The 20,759-nt window shown below is 38.0% G+C and overlaps 3 protein-coding genes across 3 annotated transcripts in view; 2 read left to right on the top strand and 1 right to left on the bottom strand.

The window, feature by feature from the left end:
* LOC109537027 overlaps positions 1-13,472 on the top strand; it is a 30,486-nt gene extending 17,014 nt beyond the window's left edge. The window contains exons 19-40 of the mRNA XM_048665786.1: positions 285-525; positions 601-744; positions 816-1,157; positions 1,260-1,319; positions 1,391-1,503; positions 1,563-1,746; positions 1,863-2,118; positions 2,179-2,388; positions 2,689-3,090; positions 4,091-4,470; positions 4,530-4,859; positions 6,006-6,218; positions 6,279-6,463; positions 6,521-6,653; positions 6,755-6,835; positions 6,888-7,079; positions 7,156-7,275; positions 8,080-8,509; positions 8,624-8,664; positions 11,212-12,483; positions 12,873-13,028; positions 13,089-13,472. Coding sequence (XP_048521743.1) covers positions 285-525; positions 601-744; positions 816-1,157; positions 1,260-1,319; positions 1,391-1,503; positions 1,563-1,746; positions 1,863-2,118; positions 2,179-2,388; positions 2,689-3,090; positions 4,091-4,470; positions 4,530-4,859; positions 6,006-6,218; positions 6,279-6,463; positions 6,521-6,653; positions 6,755-6,835; positions 6,888-7,079; positions 7,156-7,275; positions 8,080-8,509; positions 8,624-8,664; positions 11,212-12,483; positions 12,873-13,001 — 5,458 coding nt within the window. The 3' untranslated portion in view covers positions 13,002-13,028; positions 13,089-13,472. The remainder of the gene's footprint in view (positions 1-284; positions 526-600; positions 745-815; positions 1,158-1,259; positions 1,320-1,390; positions 1,504-1,562; positions 1,747-1,862; positions 2,119-2,178; positions 2,389-2,688; positions 3,091-4,090; positions 4,471-4,529; positions 4,860-6,005; positions 6,219-6,278; positions 6,464-6,520; positions 6,654-6,754; positions 6,836-6,887; positions 7,080-7,155; positions 7,276-8,079; positions 8,510-8,623; positions 8,665-11,211; positions 12,484-12,872; positions 13,029-13,088) is intronic.
* Positions 13,363-16,860, bottom strand: LOC109537033 (macrophage migration inhibitory factor homolog). Its single transcript, XM_019903551.2, has 3 exons — positions 16,622-16,860; positions 13,633-13,805; positions 13,363-13,552 (listed from the first exon to the last, which is right to left on the bottom strand). Exons 1-3 carry the CDS (start codon positions 16,727-16,729, stop codon positions 13,474-13,476), a joined length of 360 nt encoding a protein of 119 aa, XP_019759110.1. The 5' UTR covers positions 16,730-16,860; the 3' UTR covers positions 13,363-13,473.
* Positions 16,861-16,875: 15 nt separating this feature from the next.
* On the top strand, positions 16,876-20,728 carry LOC109537031 (flap endonuclease GEN). Its single transcript, XM_019903549.2, has 9 exons — positions 16,876-17,288; positions 17,920-18,093; positions 18,150-18,261; positions 18,314-18,467; positions 18,522-18,660; positions 18,714-18,826; positions 18,881-19,092; positions 19,388-19,553; positions 19,652-20,728. The coding sequence occupies exons 1-9, from the start codon at positions 17,131-17,133 to the stop codon at positions 20,602-20,604; spliced, it is 2,181 nt and encodes a 726-aa protein (XP_019759108.2). The 5' UTR covers positions 16,876-17,130; the 3' UTR covers positions 20,605-20,728.
* The last annotated feature ends 31 nt before the right edge of the window (positions 20,729-20,759 follow it).

Here is a 20,759-nt window from a genome sequence, read left to right as displayed (position 1 = left end):
TTCAAACCCATATAGAGTGAAAGCTCTACTTACAGACAGCTTTATTAAGCGGACATCTCTCCTAACCGCGGCAACCTTTCAGAAGTCGCGACAAACAAGTATTTTAGAATATGTTAATAAACCGACACAATAACATTCAATGTTTCTATGTTATAAAACATAAAAACAAAAACTGAAAATAAATATTTATTTTTTACCCGGACACCTCCCATTTTTTGTAGAACCGTGTCTCGTTTATCGGAGCTCTCACTGTAATTGCAATTCAAAAACTATTTTTGTTATAGACTGTCTACCACCGAGATACCGCCGATGAATCTTGAGCAGCTGCAACAGAAATTGGCAGCTCAAAGTCTCAAAGATCAACATCGGGCGTCCACCACATCTTTACCACCGATGCCCAGCTTCGATCCGCCTCAGCAGGATCATCGAAGAATGTCCACCATCTCTCAGCCAGCTTGTCCCCAAGAGTATCCTCAGCTACAGCAACAGATTATCGCTGAGGAATTTGCTCAGCAATCACAAGTGGTATGTATCCTGAACACTCCAACATAGCTTACTGTTTTCTGCAGGTTCAACTGTTACTGGACGTATTTTTTGCAGGAACCATCAGCAGAAAATGGTTTTCCGCCAGTTCAGAGCGAGGCAGCTTTAAATACCGAACAGTTAGCAGTGAAGATAAACCAGCAATCGAGCGTCAGTCCTGGACAGAACGGCGATGATATTGACTTGTCGGTATCGGAAGCGGTAAGCGTTAATTTTTTCATTTAATGCGCACCAATTTAGAGCTTTATCTGTACTTGTGCGGCACAAAATAGGATCATTCATCTTCAACTGGTGCCGATCCAGAACCGAGCAAACGTCGCTCGACTAAACGATCATCTATTCGTCACAGACTTATAGTTGATTCAGTTCACCTTGATGGAACTGTAGAGTGTCGTTTGGTGTCGAAACAGCAAACTATTAGTTTTAAATTTAACCGTCTCGATACAACTCCTTCGGATATAATTGAGGGCATGACCAAGCAGGATTTACTCAAAGCTGGGCAGCATGATAAGTTGAGGTCTCATCTTCATGAGGTCATGATCGAGCTTAAGTTGAGGCCTGATCAGATTCCAGAGTGTGCTAGGTCTGGGTCGAGCGGCAGAGAAGCTCATAAGGTAGGTTGGAAGAGGGAGGAGAGCTTTTTTTCGAAATATTTTAAAACCGGGGCTGAAGTAAAACGCAATATTTTCTTCATGCTGCTTCCTCTGGATATAAAGGTTAGACACGCATCACTTACAAGACACTCGCATAAAAAGACACATAGGCGACATAGATCTGTAAGTACTTCGCTCGTAACTGTGTGGAATCATTGCAAGTATATCGATTTGACGAAAGCGTTTGTTTCCAGAGAGACGAAACAAGCAGCCAGACTCTCGTCAACAAGCTCGAACAGAACTCCAATCAAGACGATTTTCAGACCATCAAAACCACGCTAGCGGATAATATCTACCAGAATTTAAGGTAGTTATTTGCTTATCTAAACGTTGCCTGCTGATGTTGAGCGGTTCTAAAACGTTCAGGTGCAGGGAAAGCTTAAATTCGAGCGGTACTGTATCCAGGAAAACAAGCACTGCGTCCGAGTACACGCCTGAACATACTTATGTGACTAATTCAAATAGTAGAGGAGGACAAAGTCTCGTAAAGCAAACCAATGTTAGCTATTCGAATGATAGTTGCTTGGTGGCTCCCCAGGAAATTCCTTCTGTAAGTATCAAAGCATCGATTTTAATTAATCAGTAAAGTTATGGAACTGATTTTATTGCTGTAACTTCAACGATGGGTTTTTGTTCACTCAATGATAAGATAATATTTTTCATTAGGCCGCAAGCAACATGCAGCCATATCAAAAACTGGATGCTGCACACGCGGTTAAAGAAGATGTCTTGGATCATACTGATGCTTTTAAGACAGAACTGGCTGATAGTTTAAAACAAAAGGATACTCCTTCTTTAGTGCCAGGACAAAAGGTGAATCTCAAGGTGTTTGTGATGAGTGTTGGCAATAATGAACAGAACTGCACGCCAAACGAAAGTGTTTTAAGTGCAGAGGCTGCAGCGGCTTCTCAAGCTGCTGAAGGTACGATGGTAAAATTCAAAGCAAATTGAAACCAAGGACTATTTTTGCTTGTTTTAATAGGCGATAGAGTTGGATCTGAACCGGTGGAAAAAATACTTTCTGCTGCGGTAGAGGGTAACGATAAAAATGATCTGCTGAATAAATCTTCCTTACTGTCCCCTCAAAGGAAAATATCGAGATTTTTGGTCAGCCCTGTTTTGAGCGGCCAGTTGAACTTACCCAAAGGAAAAGTGTCCGAGATGGAGAACAAAAATCAGGATCCCCCTGCAGGTAAAATTAAATATGTAAAAAAGTAATCAACAAACATGCTCATTTGGGGTATTTATGGAAAACGTACCCACTAATAGTAGTAGCCCAAAGACTTACAGGGAAAACGAATAATTACTGTTTTTATCATTAAATTACTTAATAAGCCTACGCGTGGAGAACAAGTTGAACGCACATTAATCGTGCGCTTATTATCGTTAATTCTAGCTTTCCGGTCGGTTGCTTTGTCGGTAAATCGATCTTTTTTGCTTAAAAATCACTAATTCTTTCAGTGTGTTTTGGAATGTTTCTTAAATGTTCCAGGAGAAAAACAATCAGGAACTGTTGCCAACCAACCCGAAAAGCCCGACATTTCACTATCTCAAAATAACCGGCCACAAAACATAGTGGAACAAGCACTGCCCGCAGGAAATACACAGCAGCAAATCAACGCAAACAATGCTGCTTTCAATGCCAATCAAGTTCCAGCGGTAAACTCGCAAGTTCCATCAAACGTTCAGGTGCCTGCAGGTGCACCTACTGTTGCAACACATCCAGCCCAACAGACTTCTCAAGTTGATATTGCCGCAAACTCCGCACCGGTGTCGATCCCAACCAGGAAAACTTCAGCGCCTCTGGAAACTACCAGACTGGAAGTCGAAAAGCCTCTGGAGCAGAAGATTAGCGTCTGTAGCTTGAAGGAAGAGGGCACGAAAACGGAGACAGGTAAAACATGGTTTTGTGATAAACTCACTGGTCGATTAAGCTATTTAGCAGATACGTTTTGGTTGATATGGAAAAATGCTTCAAAAAATAAAACACTTGATAATTAATATGTTATAAAAGAACATTATCGCTTTCTACGACATCTCAACATCTACAAACATATCCAAAAAAGACCGACGCATCAACTCAAAAAAAAACCAAATTCACAGCGAATTTTATCAAAATACATCGCTTCATTATCGTGATACTTTTTTGAAGAACTTGACCATTAATAACAGAGGAGCCAGATATTTTTTGTTCTAGCTTATAAATGTTTGTGAGACAACAGTTCAATTCATGGACAAAAATTTGACTATGAAACAGATCTATGAAACAAAAACCATTTTTAATATATTTTTTTTTAACAAAAAAGGACTTGGAACTGGGAACTATTTTTTTGAATATTTTAATATTTTTTACAAAAATGTTTTGCAATACAACTAAATTGACTCTAATCTGACAACAAATTCATGTAATTATTGTCTTGTTCTTCGACATTTTCAACTTGCGATGATTCAGCTGGATTGTTGGTCGTTTGTTTTTTCTATTTTTGCAGCTTTGGCTCATGGGGCAAGACTTTATAAAATTGATGGTATATTGGAAAGATGAAATCTAGCAAATTCTGTAAATTCTCCATTTCTCATATTTAATTTTGAGTGTTTCCTGGTAATATTTTGTTTACCTGATCCCGAAGGCAAAATGATAATAATTCAGTAGCCAAACAACCCAAGTGCCACTCAGGCATTTTTGACTCTAAACGCCTGGCGAGATTCTTTTATACTGAATTTTTTATTCACCAAAAGAAGCTATGTTTTTTACCTGGACGATTTTACCACCAAATAGAAGCAAATATGGAGAACACAAGATAACACTTGTGTTGTGCATGTTTAAATCGGCTAATCAGTCAGCACACACTCTACTTTAGCTAGATGGCTTTGTATTAATTTAGTGAATTTTCCAGGTCAAGTATGTGGTCCCGAACTGATCAATACGATCGAACAGCTGAAAATCAGCCTGGACAACTTGAAGAACAGCAGCCATCCCAAAAAGGAGGAAGATGCCAAGAAGGTGGCCAGTAATGTGGAGGTGCCGAAACAAGTTCCTCCTGCCCAGACTCAGCCCGGTTATATTCCGCCGACGCAAGCCCCCGCTGTGCCTCAACAGCAGCCTCAGTTTATCCCACCTACCACGTCTGTAAGTCAACCGGCCACCGCGCTTCCACAGTCGATCCAGACAATGCAAACGTCGACGACTCAAGCCACGGCTCAGCAAATTCCGATCAGCCAAACGCCTTCGGTGGTTTCTCAACAGAACCAAGGAGCCGGTTTGCAGCAAAACCAGGTAGCAATTCAACTTTTCAGGTGTTAAAAGAGCCGCAATGAGTGGTTTTGTGGCCGTAGGTATCAATGCCAAGCGCGGGCCAAGTGATAAACCATTCTCAGCAGCCACAGCAGCAATACGTTGCGCCCACACAAAATGTGCCGCAATACACCCAACCTACACCCCAACAGGTTCCGGCTCATCAAACCTCTGCAGTTCAATACAGCCAGCAGCAAATGGCGCAAAATGCCCCAATTGCGCATGTAAATAATCCCCCAACGGGGCATATGGTCGCTTCGTCTTGTGAACAAGTCGGGACGATGCCGGTTCAGCCATCCTCTGCAGCAGGACAGCAGGGCTTTGTTCCTATTCCAGGCATTAATGGACAATATGTCCAAGGTGGACATCAGGTAAGGGTTTTGAGCTTGTCCCACTGAAATCCTGTTTAAGTTTTCCTAGTCAAATTTTTCTTCGAATGGTGATGATTTGGAGATATTTCAATTATCGTTCACGAATCGTTTCAGTACTTTTATGCAAATTGTAAGCATGGTCCAAATTTGGTACACTGTATCTATGAATGAACCAATTTTGAACGCATCGGTCCTTATTAGGGCGAGGATCTTTAAATAAAAGGGTTGCGTTTATTATGCTCTGATGAAAAAATAGTTCAAGTTAATATAAGATGGTGATTCAATTGTTGCAACCAGTTTTGGACCATGGTTTATAATTGGAGCATTTGATGGTCCATTATTGGATTGGATTGGATTGGATTATTAAGTCCAAAGCTCGAAACGGCTCCAAAAAGTTCAAAATCCTCTTCAAAATGAAGCAGATGGGGAATCAAAGATTCATACAGAAAGAGAATCCTGTTGTTAATCGGTAGCAGATTTACTCCTGACAAGATTCTGACCGCTTAAAATGCGACAATAGGAAAAATAGTCTTGAACAGATCCGCTATCCAAGGTCCATCCACAAATAAAACCAATGAGAAAATACCATCGCCATTTAAGCGAGCTGTCTTTTGGCTTGAAGAAATTATGGAAAATCTGTGAAAAACCAGTAAAAGAGAAACCACCATCAACCAACATCTCCAAAAATGTTTTAATATTTGGGGAAAGGCTGCGAAAAAAGATTTGAGCAATTGGAAAGAGAGAGGAAACGGAGTGGAAGAGGAAAGCAAACAAAGCTAAAGAATCAAAGAAGAATTGCCAAGTCAGTTTCTATTGAATCAACATCATCGGAAGATCGTCATTTCAGTGTGCAGGAATCTGGGGAATCTGACCAGCAAGTCAAAAAAATGTGTGATTAAAGGAGACGTTGTTCTGGCCGGTTTGTAGTCACTTACATACAATGGCCGAGGAACAAAAAAATAGGCAAAATTTCAATCAGATAAATGGATTGGTAGACAAGGCCCTATTGAGTGGCCTCCAAGATCGCCAGACCCAACGCCCAGTTGTCACCCTGTATAATGAATCTTCAAATAAAATACCATTCGATTTGATAATCCTTTATTACACATATAACAGCTTTCTTGAGCAATTATTCTTATCTTCCAGCAAATGCTTCCAAATATGACGTTGTCTCAACCGACTGCTCCTGCCGTCACACAGCTAACTTATCAAAACACTCCAGCTGGTCAGCAACCAATGGCAGCCGTCCAGCCACAGCAGCAAACGTTAATGTCGCCTCAACAGCAATTGATGACCCATCAAGTCTCTGCTAATCAGCCAAATGATGTCGTTTACCAGCAGCAGCAGCAGCAGCAGCAGGTCAGTTCTGGGTTTATTTTTTATCAACTTTCGTCCAAATCGACTTAACTTGAATTGTAGATGTTTGCCCAACCGCAGCAGATGTCGGCTTCCGGATCGGTGCAAAATTTAGCAACGGCTGCTCAGTTGGCTCAACAACCCGCTGTACATGGAGGCGGACAGTTTCAGCAATCTATGTCGATTGACGAAAATATGCAGGGTTACGCAAAGAAAGTCGCGCCAGATCTAAAGCACGTGATTGAAAAGTAAAGCTTGTTAAATTTGACCGATCCATTTCAATGAAACGTTTTTGTTTTCCGCAGCGGTTCTAATAGAACTAGTCAGGCATCTACTCCGCAGCAGGAGATTGTGTATGATGGCGCTTTCCAAAGGAATCTTCACCAAAGGTTGTCCAGTATTGGTCAGAATGTTGGGCCGTATGTGGCAAATACAACAGTAAGTTCTTTCAAGCTTATAAATTCCTGGTTAAATGCATAGCGTTTCTCTAAAGATCCACGTAAATTTTTTGAATGAAACCTTCATTGAACCTTTTTTAGGCCCCTTCAAGTCCTCACACATTAGTTACGTCCTTAGAGTTTCCACAAGATGGATCCACCACACTGCCCAACATAAATAAGGTTGGTCAATCGATTGTGAAAGGTTTAGTTGGTCTAAATTAATATTTTCCAGCTTCGCGTTGAATCAAGCAGCGCCCCGGTAAGTGGGATAAATTCATCCGAATTGTTATCGCCAGTCTTAGAAGCAGACAAGCAAATATCGAATAATCAACCGGCTCCTGTAGATGCTAAAATAAAGGATTTCAATGATCTGAATGACCAACTGAAGAAGATCAATGAGAAGCAGAATATTGAGAGGCAACAGGTAAGGCGTAGAAAAATATTAACCACCAATTAAACAATATGTATTGAATGGTGTGTAGTTTATTTGCAATTTTCAGGAAACTCAACCGCCATTGAATTTGTTGGAAATCAAAACGGTTGAAGCAATAGATGAGGCCAAGCGGGAATTAAAATTGGAACTGGAAAAGCTACATGAGGCTGGAACTACCGTAAATCAGGTCAGTTTTCTTAATATAGGCGTAGACTTTCAAGAAGTGATCTGTTTAGCCATGGTAGCCAAATGCGTACAGAAAGTGCAAGTTTGATCAGTTACTTTTTAGGTTTTAACTCTGTTCTCTTTTCTTCCCAGTTCAAACGGCGTGTTAGTATCTTTATCAAAGAGCAAAAATTAAAATTATTGCGCGTAAGTAAAGGCAGGAGTAATTTAGTTGTTTTCCCTCTCACTGATCCAGGTTTACTTAGATTTCATCTCCGCTAATACTAGGCTACGAGACGGTAGCAGATAGCGTACCCCCTAAAGTACAGTACTGTGCTCCTCTGATCCATAATGTAGATTTAAACACTTCCATTTCAAGGCAAATATCGAACGACTTTGTCTAGTAACTTTGAAAGATTCTTTTCGCCGACACTAACCCATAACTTCCACATTGAGTGTATTTGGAATTGTACCTGGGGCCGGCTTGCTCTTTGTCTGATTCAGGCTTTTTAGAGCTTATTCCATTAGTAGAAACTTTCATTCTTTTCCCACTTTTTGTCATCTGTTTTTAATTGAATAGCATGGGCGACTCTGGTCTTATTCCGATGACTAAAAGAGTTTTTCAATATGTTTTTTTCTAGAAACAGGTATACCTTTAAAGCATTGACACTTCATACATTTGTAATGATTGGTTAAATTAAAAAATAGAAATAGATTCATTTAGATTTGCTATTTACACATTCAATTTACCATCTTAGTCAGTTGCAGAAGGTTTTAATGTATGAATGTATTTTTTTTAAGTAGTAAGCTAAATGTTTTTTTACAGACTCTTCAGGACTCATCCCCAGACGCAGTAGGTCGACGGCCTTCCCAAGAACGACGAATCTCACGCTTTAAAGTAAGCGTTGTTAACGAACCCGATCGTAGCAAATTGACGCCGCCCATTTCGATGGAAGCAAAACCGATCTTTTCTGAGCAGCTCGTAAAACGAGAAAGCGAATCGGCCAGTAATAATATTGCTGCAGCAATCCCGCCCATGGCCAATGCCAATCCAGTGACGGGACAAAACAGTGAACACAAGGAAACATCCCATATTCAGATGGTTCAGACGAAGATTTCCGGACAGTTTAGGAGTGGAGCCACTCAGGGCGGAATGGGAGTATCTGGACCCCAAGGGCATGACTTCACTACAGTCATTAATACCACATTTGATTCTCTCAAGACTACTTTGGTTAAGTCATTGCCTAATACAGGAGGTGAGTGCTTAGTTGTTCTTCGAATGGTGAAATTCACGAGCGAATTGATTTTTTTCACCAACTCAATAGCTTCATTTTTGGAATACTTCCTCTAATTCAACGTATTCGTTTCAGAAGAACTGGCCACTACTGAGGAGGAGATCTCACAATTAAGGGTAAGTTTCTTGTCTTATTACGTTAAATGTAGCTGTTAACACTAGTGTTGTATCTTTGTTTGTTGCATTGTCATATTAGGGGGCCCGACGCTTCTCCAAGCAGTAATCATTTAAAAAGTAGAATTTGCACCTGGAAATGCTTACTGTTTGTAGCAACAGACCCTGCTCTTAATCATTCTGTGTTTGTCTTCGTGTATGCAATGTCGCTTTATATGTTGTTTGTACCTGCTGGACTTTCTGTGTTTAAGGTAGCGTTAAATTATTGCTCGTAAGGSCGGAATATTCACTTCCGGATAAACTTGCTGGTAATGAAATCTGCCGATAACAACACGATCCAGATATACTGTTTATCTGRCAGATACATTTATCTGCTCCTYCATCGACGTGCTATCTGGTTTATCGGAGTTCAACTTTTGTATATTGTGCTTTGATTTTGATTACGGAGATTTTTTTTTTAATTAAAAGAAGTCAACATATTTGAAAATGTAAATAATGGAAARSCGTATTATTATTATAGGGCTTTATTTATATTATTTACTGAAGAAAAAAACATGTGGACCAACGACTACTAATATACAGGGCGTCCCGTAAGCACATAATCAAACGGGACTGCSATATTATTTTTACYAAGAAAAATTGTCTGGATCCTCTGCTGCTGATGGTCAAAGTTCTTCAAAAAATATATTTTTTTAAACATCGATAGAATGATCGGTTGGATGTTAGCGAAACTCGCTGTCAATTTATTCCTATATAAGACTTGTGGTTTGATGAATGAACCGAGTTCACCCGCTTCGGGCAAGTGAGGAATTCTTGAGTGTCTTAGTACAAAAACTATCAGAACTTTTCATCTGGTTGCTCGAAACAACTGATTTTTTTTGAGTTTATGAACGAAACCTCTTACCATTTTAGTCCCCTTTGTAAACTCTTGTAGCATTCATAGTATTTGCGCACAAATGTTCCAGAACGATCAACTCATCAGTGCATCAACACAAAAAAATTCAATTGGTTCCAGCTACAAAATAAAAAGTTCTGGTGGTTTTTGAACCAAAACACTCAATAATTCTCCACTTCCCTAAAACGCATAAAATCGGTTGCTTCATAAAAATACCAGTGTATTATAACAAGAAAATTACTGCGAGTTTGTTTAAAATTCACGGAATCATTCTCCCGATATTTCAAATAATCATAATTCTTTTAAAGAACTTTGGCGATCCAAAGTCGGAGGAGCCGGACATTTTTTTTAAATAAGTTAGTTTACGTCTTCAGTTGAGCCAAAGAATGTCTTACGGGACACCCTGTTTATTAGTCGTTGATGTGGATTATCTAACGATCCGGGCGGCTTATAATTTAATAGAAGGTTTCAGTTAAAAACAGGAAGTGTTAATAATAGTCTTTGGGGTTCCTATTTGTTTTGTGCTAGGCTGAACATTAATTTTAGAGACTTTTCAAAACTTTTCCAGGTTTTTTTACTTCTACTTTATTGCGTAGTCAGTCATTTTATTTTCTATAACTGTAAAACATGTTTTAAATACTTTTTTCTTGGGTATTTTGCCTCAAAATGTTTGTCTTTTAAAATGAGGCAATTTATCACGTTCTTATTATAGATTGATAGAGTGCCTGACTTTACAATAAAGAACGAATTATTTATCATCAGAGCTATTAGCCACGACACATTTAGGGTCACGGTTTAAAAGGAAAATTCCAATTAGTTAAGAAACTAATTTAGAAAATTTACATTTCGATAGCCACAAAGTATTCTACTACACACTTAGGCTCAAGCTGTAATAGAAAAAAATCCAATTAGTAAAGAAATTAATTTCCAAAGGCTGCCTTGACGTTGCAAGGTAACGAAACTTCGTCTGCATTGACAAACATTTTGAGGAAAAACATCCAACAAAAAGGTTTCGAAAACGTGATTCCGCTCTAACCATATAGAAATTATCTTCCCAATATTTGTTGAATCTTGACTGACTACCAGCTCAAGTGCGCTATTTGTAAAATGGTTGATCGTTTCGTTTTTTTATTTGCTATACAGATATTCGCTAGTCAGTTTATCTCACAGATAAATTAGGATGAAACCACAGACATGTTTATCAGAAAGTGAGTAAACTTGGCCTTAAAATGGCATTCCATCAGATTAGAATTATACGGGAGCTTTTATTCACTGTTAGCTCAAATGCATAATTGTTATTAAAGTGCGCACTTTAAAGCTGTTGGTAGGAGTATTCCAGTCTTATCAAGAACAAAACTACTGACAATAAATTAAACAGCAAAATGACCGAAATAGACCAGAGAAACGTTCAAAACATTTACATGGCAGTTAAAATGTACTAATCAGTAAAAGAGTATTAAAAAAAAATGGAGAATCACTTTAAGTTTAGAGGAAGTACATTCGAGATACTCCACTTTGTAACTCCATATCACATAAATCTTCCGCTTTCATAGTTTCTCCTGAGTTTTCAAACCCATCTCAACTACAATTTGTCATAAACTTGCCTAACACATTTACGTTTATTTTCCAGTGTATTATAATTTTTGTATTTGTAGCATCGTCCTACCACCGCAACCCTTATCACGAGCGTCGCTCAACCAATAGCCGTTAAATCGCTATTAAATACCGTCATATCTCACCCTAAAACTAGCACAGCAAGTCGTCCTTTGCGAAAATCCCTCAGCTATGTAGACCTGAAACGGGAAATAGAGAATATTCTGCCCATTTGCAGCAAAAGCGAGGAAGAGAATGTGCGTAGAGCCTATTTCGGGGGACGTAGACAATCAAAGACTTTTCGCCAATTTCCCCAAATCGTCGTAGTGCCCCCTGAAAGTGACTGTTTAACGTCCAGTATGCCCGATATTCATAAGTCTGTGGAAGAATCGCAAAGAGCCGCTGAAAACCTTTCAGTAGTGCTGAATAATGTGTCGGATAAAAACGCTTCGTGTCCTGATCTTACTGATACGAAAATATACAAGATGCCCGATATGAGTTACCCGACCATGTTGCTGGGTAGTGGGCAGGTTGTTAAGCCCAAGCCCAATCAAGAGAGGTCCCGGAAAATAAACACCGCTGTAGTGTTGGAAAGTCAGGGGTGTTTGAAAGAAGCGGCTGCCAAACGAACTGGAGGGCTTAAGAGGAAAAAGAGGATTGAGACACCCACTGAGGTCATAAAGCGAAACTGGAAAGTGAAACACTCCAAGTCGATGCACAATTTGCTCAAAGCAGTGTCCAAAACTAGAGTTAAGGAGCAACACTATTATACGATACACTCTTCCGATCAGTTCTCTAGAACTTCAGCAGAACGACTAAACACGAATCAGCATTATGGATCGTCTGAGAGTTTACCAAGCATGAATCAACATCACTTTGGCTGTGGCAGGCAATATAATTCCCATTTCCCAAGACATTCTAATAGAACTACTGATAACATTACCCATGGACATTACTTAAAATATGGCAAATCAGATACAGCATTTAGACCACCTCCGGCTTTGCATCATGATTTCAGGTGCAGCTGCGGTTCTGCCCAACAATTCGGCTTTATGCAACGCAGCGTTTCGTGTCAAAACATTACTTGTCCGGGCTTAATAGACTTTCCCCGATACCCGATTTATTCAGCAAACCCTAATTTTCTGCCCCATAATCCCTCTGTGTTATGTGCCTCATGTGGCCATAACTGGTCGATGAGATCCGCTACTGCTCATGCAGGCTGTTGTGAAATGGCCCACGTTGGATCAGGCCCAAGTTGCGACTGTTCCAGGGACAAAATTAAAAGGGTGGTCCCTATTGAGGAATATTTGGAAACTTATTTTGATAGTGACATGGTAAGAATTCACACATCGGACTGGAATGGCGTGCTGGGCTGTGCCAACTTTTCTTCCATTTCCCACTTCATAACGACAATCACCAATAGATTTTAGAGCTTTTAAAATTAGAGGTGGCATTGGTGGATTGGGAGACTGAATAGCATGCTTGGGATTGTCTCGGTGGTGGATGATTCAGGGCTAAATCTCATCTAATTTCCCTTGAACTACTTAGCTTCTAATGACATAGTATGCAAGTGTATGTAATTCACAATTTTTTCACCGGTCTTAAGACTGGCCAATTGTTGCTTAAGCTTTACCTTAGAATACTTTGTAAACCACACGAAGAACACACATGCTTCCTTAATATTTTCACTGTGATTGTGTAACAAGTATGGTTTTGTCAATAGGAGGAAACTTTCGAAGAAATGCTCAATAGACAGAAAGCCGAACTGAACGCATTAATGGAAGCTCACAGAAGACAGCAGTTGGAATATATGGGCAAGTACAAGAGGCAGAAAGATCGAGGAGATACTTAGAGACGTTTCATCGGGGGAATATTGAAGGTAAATTGCGGCAATTAAAGTGTTGAGACCACGATGACTAATTAGCGGTTTTTGTTTCAGAGTGAACGAATACTACCAAGAAAAATAAAAGATGATTAGTGAAAAAATTGTGAGAATGAAGGCTGTATAATCATAATTATTGTTTATATTGTATAATATTGATTTAAATGTCTAGTTTATTAATTATATTTGCTAATAATTTATTTTTAATATCCTGTTATTCTAGTTTATTGTTTTATTATGATGGAAATAATTGATCAATAAAATCTTACTATAGGGATTATTCAATGAAGTTGCTTCTGATCGATAAATGTGGAAATTACAGGATTCAATCAACTGTTAAACATTATATTACAACAAACAGGAAATTATAATAAGAACTAAAAAAATAAGTTGATTTGTACTTAAAGCAAAGCGGTATCAATAAAAGGCAAATATAGTAAACTTAGCCCAAAATTTCTTGGAAAGTGCTGTTACGATAACCCACTTCACTTGTTGCCGCGTTCAGGAAGTGAATGTAAATTCTGCAACAGAGATTTAAACCCCCAATTAAACGACTTGTTAAAACCGTAGAGGGTTTCTTAGAACTAGGCTAGAGACTTACCTGTCTGACGGTACTCCCAGGGTTTTTTCAACGATCTCGCATAATGCCTTGGAATGTTTCTTGTTTTCAGCCGGTCCTAAGCCGCCAATGCTCATCAAAGTGGCTTGAGCTGCTGGTGCGTCCGATCCACCAAACGAAATATTCACGCCTCCCACAACAGTTGCCACACAGAACTGTAATTAAAAGTTTGAATTAAATTAATGAAATCATGGAAAATAAGCTAGTAATGCAGGGGGTTTGTGGCTGCAGCGAAAGATCTTGAATACCTCGATCTGAGCTCCAAAAGATCTTAAGAAGTTACAATTACAATAATTGCGGGCTGTTTCAAGACGCTGAATCTAATGGTGATTCACTTTCACTCACGATTATTTGCAGGGATAGACGATATGGGCTCAACCTACTGAGTACAAGGTGTCTTTAAACGCAGTTTCTATACTGTAACTCCAAGGAGTTCTATAAATTGTACAAGAGTTTCAAAGTTATACATTTTTGGATTTAGGGTTGCGTAACTCATACCTTCTACTTCCGGGTCAAAAAACTCCTGAAACTGGACATTTTTATTCGCTGGATTTTCAAAGTTACGAATTTTTACATCCAAGTTTGCACAAGTAGTTGCGACTAACTGCTTTTTAACTGTGTTATCAATGTAAATATAACTTTTCACAGTTTTAAACAAATAATTTTTCTATGAAATTCTGGAAGATTAGCTTTGAATTCGATAGTTTTTGGATTTTATGAATTTTTGAATGAAAACGTTCATTTATGGAAACACTACTTTTGAGTAAGAAAAAAAACCTGAAGCTCGGTAGTCACTTTCATATGACGAAACTTGTGTTCATTTTTATTTGGTCGATTTTCAAAGTTATAATTTTTTCATTCAGGCTTACATAATTGCGACTCGCTACTTCTGAGCTAGAAAACATTCCTGTGAATCAAAAAGCAGTTTAAATAACTTGCGACTAAATTATACAAAGACTTCTATGGATTTCTCAAAGTTTGGCGTTTTATTCGCTCGATTTTTGAAACTATGAATTTTCACATTGGGATTTGCATAATTGCGACAAATTTAATTACAAAATTCAGAACTTTAAAGGAAGAAAAATTGCTGAAACTCCGACGATCAATGCCAATTGGAGGAAACTTTTGTACTTTTAAACAAAGCAGTTTTCTGCGGATTTTTGAAATTACAGTTTGTTACACGCTCGATTTTAAAATTAATGAATTTTTAGATTAAAGCTTGTACACTTGCCGCTCACTATGTCCTGGCAAAAAAACATTCTTAAATTAATAGAAACAGCTTCAACGGCATGAAACTTTCTAAACTATTATAGTAGGCTCGTGCCGATGCAAATTTGATATAATAAGACAAATTTATAACAGGCAAAGACCAGGTGGAAAATTTTGAGGTGCCAGCTTTAAGAAAAAATTACAATTTAACTCAAACAACACTGTAAAATTATGTCTTTGGTGATGATTTAGCGTGTTTTGTTTTGCACTTCCGGAGACGAATTTTCGAGTTAAGTACATTTTTAGAAAAAACTACTCTTAGTTTCCAAGAACAATTGTCTTGATATTTTTTTGCATTTTGAAAGTCATTTGCGGTCAATGTAATCGTTGAAATGTCTACGTTAAAATGGTCCATGCAAAAGATTTTTTCAGTAATTTCAATGGTTTTCGATTTTATTCATTATTTCTGTTAATAGTGGACGATATTTACATAATATAAGTTGCTTTTATGTAATATTATTACAATTAAAAGGGTAGCACAGTTAGTTAGTCGCCTTCTGAACTACAAAAAAATCATGCTTATTCAGCACGAAAAAATAACATAATTTTACAAACTTTCATGTAAATCAAATCATTTATGCCCGTGAAAAAAAATGAAAAAGTGAAACTAAGTTAGTCACGATTCGCCGCAAATCGCAAAAAACCGTTTCCAACCCCTAAACCGCGTCCTAATTTCACCATTTCCAGTGTTTAATTTTCTTCTTTAACTTCGAACCTTAACAACATTTTCTATCGGGTTCTTGCCTGTTATTATTTTTTTTCAAAAAAATATTTGCGCTAGGCTATAAATAAAGATTTCTTCTATAATTTTCTGAAATACCAACCTTCTAATCGTTCGATTTTTTAAGATAAATTTTTAAATTTTAAACTGTATGAAGTATTTTGTATTATTTACTCTCATTATTATATTCGTGCAGCTTGTAGTTGCAAGAAAACGCAATTGAAAATAATCCGGCATTTCGGTCTACCATTTGGTGCATAATGCGAGAGCAAAATTACCGAACTCGTATGAACGAACGTGTTCTATTGTTCCTAAGACCCTAAATAATTTGAGGTACAGAAGATTCATTTTTTGCTTAGTCGGAACGCGAGTTTAAATGTTGCTGTTTGAATGATGATGGAATGAAATCATTCCTAACTTTTCATTCATTTTCTTCAGATGCCGAATGAAAGACTTTAAAAGTGTGTATGTGTTTTTTAAAGTAAATTGTGGACCATCCAACATTTTTTTCTCGCTGAAACTGCTTAATATAAAGTGTTCTTTAAGGTAAAAGAACAAAAAACTAAAAAATTGGAAGTACTCAAACGACATGTTCACTTTATTAACATAACACCGCCCTGCTCGTCACTAGATAAAATGAGCTAAACGTTTTTTTTATCCTACATACGTATTTACTGAATATGTTAAATGCGAGGCGTAACTTCTGGTCAAATTTAGGATTCTCTGTGATCTGGTCGAATTTTTACACATAGGAAAATAATGTGAAGAACTAAAAACCTCAAGACCGACACCATTTAATTGGAATGCTTCTCCAGATTACCGAAAAATCCAGTTTATAGTGAAAGAATTATCTGTATTGTTTGTACTTAGAAGCGCATTCAGCTTCATTTTAGTGATGAAATATGACTTTCAAAATACTTTGAGTCCAAAGATGAAGTCCAGTCGCTTACATAATAGGAATTACACATAAAACATACTTACACTGACTGGTTTTCCCAAAGAAGATGCCAGAACGGCGCAAATTTTGGCCGCAAAATCTTTGGGAATTTTCTCCACGGGGACATTGGTTTCAAGACGAAAATGAGGCATCTTTGATAATAATTGTGAGAATCTATCTGTACTCTGTCTGTACACTGTAGCGAATCGGTCACTTCTAAAATCCACAGAAATGATAAAAAAAATTGTTAAATTGCATTGGTTAGAATTAGTCTTTTGACATCTTGTGTGAAGGTTGGGAGCTTTTCTCGTCTTCTTCACCAATTTTGCCTTTTAAACAAAGAATTTTTACTTCAAAATTCAATAATTTCTCATTACCTTTTTCTCTTATATGATACCTACCGAATTTAAAACACATCAACACAAAAAAAAGCGTACTGTAAAAATAAAAAGTATTTTAACCACATTTAATAGTTTGAATACCAGTCGAACTTTTAACCGCAAAATATTCAAATTCAAACTCCGCGTAACCTAACATATGCCTAAGGTAAACAATGGGAATTAAACATTTGTGGACTGTATTGGCCCCCTTTTGTGACAGGAAGCCCCTTTACGAGTTGCAAGGCAAAACGGTGGCAGTAGATTTGTCCTGCTGGATATGTGAGGCCCAAAATATCGCCGAATATCAAGTGCAACCTCGAATGTACTTAAGGTAAGCAATGATCGGTGATGGTAAGCCAGCTCCACACATCAGGACTATACTAGGAAGGTTTATTTCATTGCGTTATATATTTAAGAAAGTTTTGTCTATTTTAATGAGGGTGATACAAAATAAATAATATTTAAACTAGACGTCAACTGATAAACTTCTGGTTTTACCATTTTACTTGTCGATTGTCGAAAGGTCCAGCAGATTTTATAGCAAAACACACTGTATATACACTATATTCAGTGTTATTTAATTCTCTATCCAACATGGCAGGAATGAGCGCATTAGGCAATTGTGCGCCTGAGATATCAGCAAAAAGGTGGTCAGGTTTAAAGTGAATGTCTTAATTTATACCTACCTAAATGTAGAATATTCAAATTTTACTTTTTGTGTGAAATCTATCATTATAAACTCTTGTTTAACGTGGCAAATTTCTCTATTCAGTGGTAGGGAAATAGTGGGTGTTTTTTTCGCGATACGCTCAGAAAAACCTTAGTGAACCGATAAAACGAACAACCAAGTTGCTAGTTCGCCCCATTTCTTTCCAAAATTGCGCCTGCCTTTATTTACAGCAAATCTCTTATGTCTTATGTTTTATATGAAAAAGTGCACTCTATTGAAAAACTTATTTCAGAAACTTGTACTTTCGCACATGCTACCTTCTGCTAATGGACGTTAATCCTGTTTTTGTATTGGAAGGAAAAGCTCCTCAGTTAAAGTACGATACGATCAGTGCCAGGAATGCCATTCAATTCAAAGGAGCGAAGCCAAAAAAAGACGGTCTGAAAACGGGCAAAGACAGATCCAGGTAAACCTTGCACACGGTGAAAAAGGGAAATTACTAGCCTTATATGCTTCGTCTAGATTCCATTTTGTGTTGAGACAATGTGAGGAAATGTTGGGCTATTTGGGTATAGCTTGCATTAAGGGCAATGGCGAAGCGGAAAGTTTATGCGCTTATTTAAACGACGATGGTGTAAGTGCGAGCTGAACCATTCAAATCACACAAACTAATCAGTTCTACCTAGCTGGTGGATGGTTGTATTAGTCAAGACTCCGATTGCTTTGCCTATGGAGCTAAAGTAGTGTATAGAAACTTCTCAATTTCCACTCAAGGTATTCAGTCAGCAAGTGGCGGAGCTGTGGATATCTACGATATTGAAAAGGCATATAAAGCTCTAAGTAAATATTTAGTTTAATCATAATCTTTTTGCTTATTTGTTAATATTTTTGCAGAATTAGGCAGAAAGAAGATCGTGGCCATGGCACTTCTGATTGGGTCAGACTACTCAGATGGAATTCATGGTATTGGCAAAGATTCGGTTTTGAAATTTTTCGAGAACATCTCAGATGAAGAGGTTTTGGATCGACTGAGGTTGATTAAAATTTTCTGGCTTAAGCCATTTTACAGTTTACTTTTATTTTCAGGTCATGGAGGAATAATGAGAGCGTTTTCCAAAACCACGAGAAGCAATTGAATGATAAAAATATCTGCACTTCTTGTGGGCATAGTGGAAAGTTGCAGTCCCATACCAGAAATGGTAGATTCTTTAATGCGCAATGTGTTTCTGGTGACAATAAAGTGTTTTTTGAAGGTTGCAAAAGCTGCGAAACGGCCAAAGGCTGTGATCAATTTAAATACAAAGACGAGAGAGTAAGAGTGAAGAACGAAGTGGCAATGCGCAGCAAAGCCATGCAGGATCCAAATTTTCCCGATGAGGCTATAATAAAGGAGTTTTTAGATCGGAAGGATCATGTTAAGGAACTGGAGTTAACTTGGAAGCAACCAAATCTTGTACAATTTGTGGTAAGTGGTCTTACTCATTTCTACACAGAGAGAAATGTTTTTACTCGTGCATAGTGAAGGGACATTCGAAGTTAAAAATTACCCGGGGCTAAAATTGGTTAAATGGGGAAGGTTTACAGTTTTGACATTTGCATTAGATACGGAAATTAAATTAAAACTGCGAAATATTAAAGTGCATGTGTAATTACCAAATTATCAGTAGATTTAGCTTTTGCGGATGTTTGCAATTTTCGACTTATTTTTCTTTAACAATCAGTCTTTTGCCAATAAAACTATAGTGTAATTGTGATTTCAGAAATTCACAACGAAATTTCTGCAATGGGAAGAAATTTACTCATTTCAAAAGATTTTACCCATATTGACGCGATGGCAATGCCGATATTACAAAGTTCTCCAAACACAGCCAAAGTTAAAAGGCATGTTGAAGGCAGATCGAATTAAAAAGGTCAGGAACCCCAAAGGTAATTGATATCTTACAAAATATCCGTTTTGTGCTAACTTGTTCCGCTTTAAGCAATTGAATTCTTAAAAATCGCTCGAATTTTATATTGGGGTTTAGGTGTGCCTAGTTATGAAATCATCTGGTCTGATCCCAACGAATACTTCAAAGGCATAATACCGGAAAATCAAATTGTGGACAGTAACATTGAGCTGGAAAAGCTTTGGTCGACAATTGAGCCTCAAAGTTTAGTAGAAACCGCCTATCCCGAACTGGTTGAGGCATTTAGACAGTCAAAAGTTAAGCCGAAAAAGGCAGGGAAACGGAAAAAGCGCGCCCAAATTGATGAATTATCGGAAAGCTTGGGGAATGTATCAATTTCTGAGCCCAAAGTGAAAAAACCCAGAAAACCCAGGGCCAACAAAAAAGTCAACGAAAAGAAGGACATCGATGAGCTTAACTCCAGTCTTCAGCTGCTGACAATGGAGGAAGATCGTCCGGAGGACTGTGACAATAAAAACGAATTTGACGTGAGAAGAAAATCGGTTCGGACAAAAACTTTGGACAATTTCGTCAAAAGGGCTGTGGTGAACTCTTACAATCAAAAATCGTTAAACTGTTCAATGCTGGATAGGATTTCGACGCCCATCAAAGCCAATAGATGCCCTGATCTTGACACATCCTCATTTGGAGAAGATGATGAGGATGATCTGGACCTATCTGAAATAATCAATGAGATTGTATCCAAGAAACATTATCCGAGTACCTTAAAGGTGGTTTCAACTCCTGAAGGATCCGACGTTTTAATGCATGATGAGCTCAGCAGATCATATTCTTCAAGTTTCTTCATATCGAATAACCCAGATGGCGCCGATCTCTTTGAGCAGGCCGTTAACAATACATTTAATGAGGTTTTAAGAGGAAATAGCAGCGAAAGTTGCACGGATGAGGACGACTTGGATGATGAACCGAAGGCTTCTTCAGAAGCCACTCCGGAATGTCCGAGTTCCGACGATGATAGTTTCTGTGTTAAACCCTACGTGCCATTGTATGAGAGACTGAAAAGGGTGTGAAGTTTTTGCGAGTTTGTGGGAATTTGCCGTTTTATTTGTTACTGAGCATATGAAGACGTTGAGTACTTTTGCTCTAATTTCAATTTAAAATAAGGAACTGCGACTTGTATATTTTTATTTACTATTTTGTTTTATTTTATACTGTATTATCAATA

This window comes from Dendroctonus ponderosae, unplaced genomic scaffold, assembly GCF_020466585.1.
Source record: "Dendroctonus ponderosae isolate FM_Combo_2020 unplaced genomic scaffold, Dpon_F_20191213v2 Dpon_F_20191213_4, whole genome shotgun sequence".
NCBI lineage: Eukaryota > Metazoa > Arthropoda > Insecta > Coleoptera > Curculionidae > Dendroctonus > Dendroctonus ponderosae.
This window is presented reverse-complemented; position numbering and strand designations above follow the sequence as displayed.